The sequence below is a fragment of the Labrus bergylta genome, chromosome 6 (assembly GCF_963930695.1).
Source record: "Labrus bergylta chromosome 6, fLabBer1.1, whole genome shotgun sequence".
NCBI lineage: Eukaryota > Metazoa > Chordata > Actinopteri > Labriformes > Labridae > Labrus > Labrus bergylta.
The window spans coordinates 766,242-772,712 of record NC_089200.1 but is presented as its reverse complement, the minus strand read 5'-3'; the positions used below and the strand labels follow the sequence as shown (position 1 = coordinate 772,712).

At 43.1% G+C, this 6,471-nt stretch overlaps 1 protein-coding gene across 1 annotated transcript; it reads left to right on the top strand.

The window, feature by feature from the left end:
* The first annotated feature begins 374 nt into the window (after positions 1-374).
* On the top strand, positions 375-5,689 carry LOC110002657 (zinc transporter ZIP3). Its single transcript, XM_065956396.1, has 3 exons — positions 375-518; positions 2,978-3,253; positions 3,767-5,689. The coding sequence occupies exons 2-3, from the start codon at positions 3,047-3,049 to the stop codon at positions 4,505-4,507; spliced, it is 948 nt and encodes a 315-aa protein (XP_065812468.1). The 5' UTR covers positions 375-518; positions 2,978-3,046; the 3' UTR covers positions 4,508-5,689.
* The last annotated feature ends 782 nt before the right edge of the window (positions 5,690-6,471 follow it).

Genomic DNA, 6,471 nt, shown 5'->3' with positions numbered 1-6,471 from the left:
ATAATGTTTTGTGATGTTGACATACTATGATGTTTTTTCCGTATCAGGGCAAATCTGCACTTTTAAAATTGAATTTCTTTATTAAATTTGTGAAGCTATTAATCACTAAAGAGTTGAAGATGGGTCCTTAAGTTAAGAACCACTGTTTTAAATAATTGTAAACACCTTACATTATTAAAGAAAAGTCCTAAATTAAAAAGAAGCAGGGCTTAAAACATAAACGATCGTTCTCCTGTGACGCTTCTACTTCTAAAAAAATCACTTTGACGAGATGACGAAATGTAATATTTGTAGAAAACCAAAAAACTAAAAAAAGAAGATTCTTTAATTCTTTCTTCTCTTTAAAGTGAATATATGTCCTTTAAGAGACAAAACATATACTTTAGAAAACAAAATAACCGTCTCTTCTTGACTTACGTCATCGACAGATCTACCAATCAGCGGCCGAAGGACCGATGACGTAACGGAGGAAGTGCTGTCATACACCTGCTGCTGAAGTGGTCGGAGGCTCGTTGCAGGTAAACATGGCCCTTGTTTTATGTGTCTAGAGTTGAATATATTTCTTTGAAGTTTATGTCGCTGTGTGTTTTGAAACACGAACACGAGAACAACATCTGTCTTTAAAAAACTCTTTATCTATATGTCGCGTTTTTAGCTGCTGGGGGGCTAACGAAGGCTAGCTTAGCTTCCTCCGTCAAGCTGGCCGCGGGTAGGCAGAGCCGACCGGAAATGGGTGTAATATTTATTTAACCTACACTTAAGGTTTTTTGGATTAACTAATCGATTAATACTGAATAATACAGATATCAATAAGAGTGATGTTTAATGAGAGGTGCTAATTTAAACCCGAAAACCGTATTCGGTTTAGGAGCGCGGTAACTGCTTTTATTTTGAAGGGTTTACAGGAAGCAGGGCTAATAAAAGGGGAATTGACGTTCAGCACCTGCAGCAACGACGTTATAATAACGGTGTAAAAAACGGAATAAACCAAAAAGCCAAATGAACTGTAAGCTTGACTTTATTTAATTATTACTTTACTTTGAAAAGATGAATTACACAGTTCACTTCCTCCTTAAGAAACTGAGAAGTTTGAGGAAACGTTCAGTTTAATGGAGTTAATTAAAGAAAATAATTGTACAGAAAGCTTTTATTGTCATTTTAAAAATATGCAACTTAATTGAAAATGCTCAATTAAAGTGCACATTCATACAGACTTCCGTCTTCATCAAACAACTTGCTTTAAAGTAGAAGAAGAAGAAGAATCTGTCCGGTTGATATCCATACCGGGTGTTTCTTCAAAACGAACGTTTTCCTCATTATCGGAAAATACCACATTTTTAAATGATACCATCATCATCGTCTTTATTTACACTCAGGGCCGTTTCTAGCTCTTTGGGGGCCCTGTGCAAGATGCTGTTTGGGGGCCCTGTGCAAGATGCTGTTTGGGGGCCCTGTGCAAGATGCTCTTTGGGGGCCCTGTGCAAGATGCTCTTTGGGGGCCCTGTGCAAGATGCTGTTTGGGGGCCCTGTGCAAGATGCTGTTTGGGGGGGGGGGGTCTATTTTGTCAAACTACAACGGAGGGATTCCAAACCCTTTTAGATGATCTGTAGAGAAGCATCAGTGTGTTTCACTTCAAGAGGAAGAACAGGTTAGATTCATAAATCCTCCCTCAGAGTCAGTTAAACCTGCAGGAGATGAAAACAAAAGATAAACACTCAGAGCCAAGAAATGCAAACAAAACCAAACAAAACAAAAGTTATTGAAAATGAAACGAAACTCGACATATAAATGATCGTACCATCGACCTAAAACAATAATAAGTAAAATGATAAATTGGGCCATTGTGATCTCATACCTGTCGTCAGACGCCACTCCCTGCGTGACGACCCGATGATGACTATCACTTGATTTCCCCACAAACACGATCACAGCAGCATAGTCTTGCTTATATCCTACATTTCATTTTAAGCAGATACGTTCTTCACTCGGCTGGCTCCAACAGACAGGTCATTTTATATAATGTTTATAGAGGCTGAACTTGCAGCGTGGGGGGCCCCCTAGTGGCTGCGCGGTCCTAATGCATTCCCATAGTCCACGTACTGCAATGGTTCTGGTCTCAGGGGTCCATTAAAAAAAAACGATCAAAACAACTAATCAAAAACACAAAAAACAACTAATATTATAAAAGATAGCGTTCCCAGTGTCTCCCCAGAGATGACTGATATAGTTTGATATATTACTGACACACATTTTAATCACGTATTGAAACTGGGAACTAAGCTTCATTCATTTCATGAGACAGGTGTTCAACAACTTCAGGCAAGTTCCTGCAGACCGGCCAAAATGCACAATGAAGTCAGTTTACAGGAATTTGCCTGCAGTTATTGATAATCGAAAACAAAAAAATTACACAATATCTGGCACCTAGGACTTCTTTTTTGTTGCCGTGGTAACAGACAGATACCTCCCACTGAGCCCCCTTTCCCCCTCCTCTGGTTCCATGATAACTCATCTTTCTTTTTTTTGCCACTTACATTTTCAACAGAAGAAATATCAACAACAAAACATCAGAATAATTTCCAGACATTGAGACATATTGAGGTCATAACTGAAGTAGTGCAGTTCACCAGTTTAAATAGCTTCTCATAATTTACATGATAAAATAAAATAAAACAGTGAAAGGGAGGTAAACGATAAGCACCGTATCCATTGAACTCATCTTCATATAGTCATATATATATATATATATATATATATATATATATTCATATATATATATATATATATAGTCATATATATATATATATATATATTCATATATTACATTTAAAACACAATGGGACACATTTAAACTGTTAAACACAGAACAGGAAACACATGATTTTCAAAATAAGATAAGAAGCTGCACTAAAGTAAAAGTTCCTCAGTGGTTTGTTTATTTAACGTCTCCCCCTCCTCTCATTGTTTCTGTCCCAGTGAAACCAGTAGAGATGTCCCAGCAGCACCAGTAGTGACGCCGTAGTGTTTGGTGGGCGGAGCTTCAGGATGGAGATCCTGGTGGCGAAGCTGCTCGGCCTGCTCGGATTGTTCGGCCTGATGCTGGCGGGCGTGCTGGTCCCAGTGCGCCTCCTGCTGGTCGACTACGACAAAGCGAACAGATACAGGAGAGCGCTGTCTCTCTGCAACTCGTTTGGAGGAGGCGTGTTCCTCGCTACCTGCTTCAACGCCCTGCTGCCCGCCGTCAGAGACAAGGTAACACACACACACACACACACACACACACACACAGACCCAGACAAAAAGACACACACACACACACACACACACACACACACACACAGACCCAGACAAAAAGACACACACACACTCACTGTGTCTCTCTCTCTCTCTCTCGCTCTCGCTCTCGCTCTGTCTCTGTCTCTCTCTCTCTCTCTGTCTGTCTGTCTCTGTCTCTCTGTGTCTCTGTCTGTGTGTCTCTCTCTGTGTCTCTGTCTCTCTGTCTCTCTGTCTCTCTGTCTCTCTCTCTGTCTGTGAGAGAAGTTTGGCAGGAAGTGACCAGTCAACATGACGTAATGCCCCCCACCCAATCAGAGCATTCTAGAACCCGGCCTAATCCCACTTTTGAAAAGTGAGGCCACGTTTTGTCCAAAGTCCAAACTGTGTATCAAACATCTCTCTTATTTTGAAAGGGTGACGTTGTGTTGCAGTAAAAACACAGATGTGTGACTCCTCCCTCAGCTGATCCTCGCTCTGTCTCCCCCTCAGGTGTCCGACGTCTTCCAGCAGCTGAAGATCAGCAGCGACTTCCCGCTGGCCGAGACCATGATGATGCTCGGCTTCTTCCTCACCGTGTTCGTGGAGCAGACCGTCCTGACCTTCAGGAAGGAGAAACCGTCCTTCATCGACCTGGAGACCTTCAATGCCGGCGGCTCCGAGGCCGGGAGCGACTCCGAGTACGACACGCCCTTTATCTCGTCAGCGCGAAGGTCAGAGGACAGGCGCCACTCTCACGGTCACCAGCACGGACACTTCAGCCCCGCGGAGCTGGCGGGGGCGGGGCCTCTGCGGCTGGCGAGCCTGGTCCTCGCTCTGTCGGCTCACTCCGTGTTCGAGGGTTTGGCGCTCGGCCTGCAGGAGGACGGCGCCAAGCTGAGCAGCCTCTTCCTGGGCGTGGCCGTGCACGAGACGCTGGCCGCCGTTGCCCTCGGAGTGAGCGTGGCTAAGGCGTCGCTCGGCATGAAGGACGCCGCCAAGCTGGGCGTGACGGTGAGCCTGATGATTCCTCTGGGGATAGTGGTGGGGATGGGCATCGAGTCGGCGCAGACGCTGGCGGGCAGCGTGGTGTCGGTCGTGCTGCAGGGGCTCGCCGCCGGAACCTTCCTGTTCGTCACCTTCTTTGAGATTCTGTCCCGAGAGCTGGAGGGCAAACAGGACCGGCTGCTCAAAGTACTCTTCCTCATCCTCGGATACGCAGTGCTCGCCGCACTCGTCTTCATCAAGTGGTGACACACAGGAAGTGCACACGCGCACAGCAATACCAAAGTAAAAGTCCTCCGAAGGAATTCCAGCTCTCTGCCAAAACTCATCGTAGTAAGTAATGAAAGATGTTTTTCAAAATAAAGTTTGATTCTCACTTAGCTGCAGCCAGGTACAGGTGTGCTCAGGGACACTGTGACATCATAGATGGGCGTGGTTACTGAGGAAACGGACCCATTAAAGAGACACAAACACCGGCTCAGTGTGTTCAGTCCCCCTTTGGATTTTCAAAATAAAGCGACCAAACATACATTATAATGTATCTTTTCTTAGAAAGATGTTTATAGAAGAATTTGAAATCTTGTTTTTTTACAGCTGTGTTTAAGATTTCAGAGATTCTTCATTTCCTTGTTGGTGCTTTTTGACTCTTGTTGTCGGGTTACTACATCACCTGGAGAACCAGGTACAGAGATTTGACGGTAAACCTGGTCTCCCAATCTCCACACACTCCCTGCGGTCCATGGTAGCTTTGTCTTTCTGATGATTTGTTGTTCATTCTGTTTTGACGTCATGTTGATAAAGTGATGGAAAATACCATCAGGAGTCTTTATCTTGGATTTTATTTTGAAATTAACCAGACGCTCTGTGCGTTTCCTTGTCTCACTTTCTGTTTGGGTCGATCTATTCTGTTCAGTTTGACGCGTGCTTGCAGCGAGCTCCATCCAAAATAGACTTATTTGAAACAGAGCAGAGTGTAGCAGCGCCGCTGGCACGCTCTGGAGACGGACGACGGCGCTCGCTGTGGAAACAGGAACATCGACAATGTGTGGCAGCAAAAAGCGGCGTAGTGAGCTGCGCTGACGGACCGACTTTTTCTTTTTCTGTTTGCATTGAGCTCGTCTGTAAAGAAATGTACTTTCTACTCAAAATTCTAATGCAGCACAGAGTTTGTGGAAATTGGGATTTTTATTTTATTTTATTATTTATTATAAATCATTTGATCCATCGTAGATCTCTAAAGTTTAAAACACTGTCGTTATTTGTGCTCTGATTTATTTCATATTTAACCTCGAGCTCAGTGTGAAGTCTAAAGTATATTCTCCTCTAAACGAATTAGAAACACTTGACGAGTGCTGACAGTTAATGTTTCCTCTCTGTGAAGCTTCTTTATTTATACATTATATAAAGGTATATTAAATATGATATATGAAAGTTTCTGTTTTCTGTCTGTTTTTTCAACACAATCCTGTTTTTGAAATCTGTTTTTTATGTGAAATCAAACTTTAAAAGATTCGCTGACATTTATACAAACTTAAAGGAGCAGTATGTAACTCTGCCCCCTAGTGTTTAAAATGGGTACTGTAGTCTAAATTCTAAACATCATAGAGAGCTGTCTCCCCCCCCTCCTCTCTAGAGTGGATGCTCACTCAGGTCACCATGTGGTGGACTCTGAAGCTTCAGTGTTTATCCAGCTCTGCATGGGTCTGTAAACCTTTCTGTGTTCTAACCTCTCTCCATTTTTCAAAAGCATCTCCAATATTGATCCTAGTTTGAGCACGTTTCTGCTCGTGGAGCTTATTAGAAACATGCAGAGGCTTTTTAGGTCGGGTACAATCACTTCTATCTGAACCACTTCTCTTGACCGCTTCCATCGCTGCAACACCTGTTGACCTGATAACTGCTCTCATATCTGACAAACCGAGGGGTGTCCAAAACGGCCGTGTGGGGGGGGGGTGTCTTCAAAGCGCCTACCTTCTCTGGTCCAAACAAATCCAGAGCATTCAGGAGCAGAATCTAAAGTTAGAAGGAGGACATACTGGCTGCTGCATTGTTGTCAGAGAAGCCAGCACTTCAACATAGCATGTTTCCTTAATGTTTGATCAGCTGATCTATTTTTTAAAATCTATATTGTGGTATCTATCTATTTTTTTGTACATTTCTAATTTTGCTTTTTTTAAATTTAAATTGTACTCTGTTCACTTTTTGTTTGCAAT

Coding starts and splice junctions, on each gene's coding strand:
- LOC110002657 (XM_065956396.1), top strand. CDS start 3,047: ATGGAGATCCTGGTGGCGAAGCTGCTCGGCCTGCTCGGATTGTTCGGC. Junction 3,254..3,766: donor TGCCCGCCGTCAGAGACAAG/GTAACACACACA, acceptor TCTCCCCCTCAG/GTGTCCGACGTCTTCCAGCA.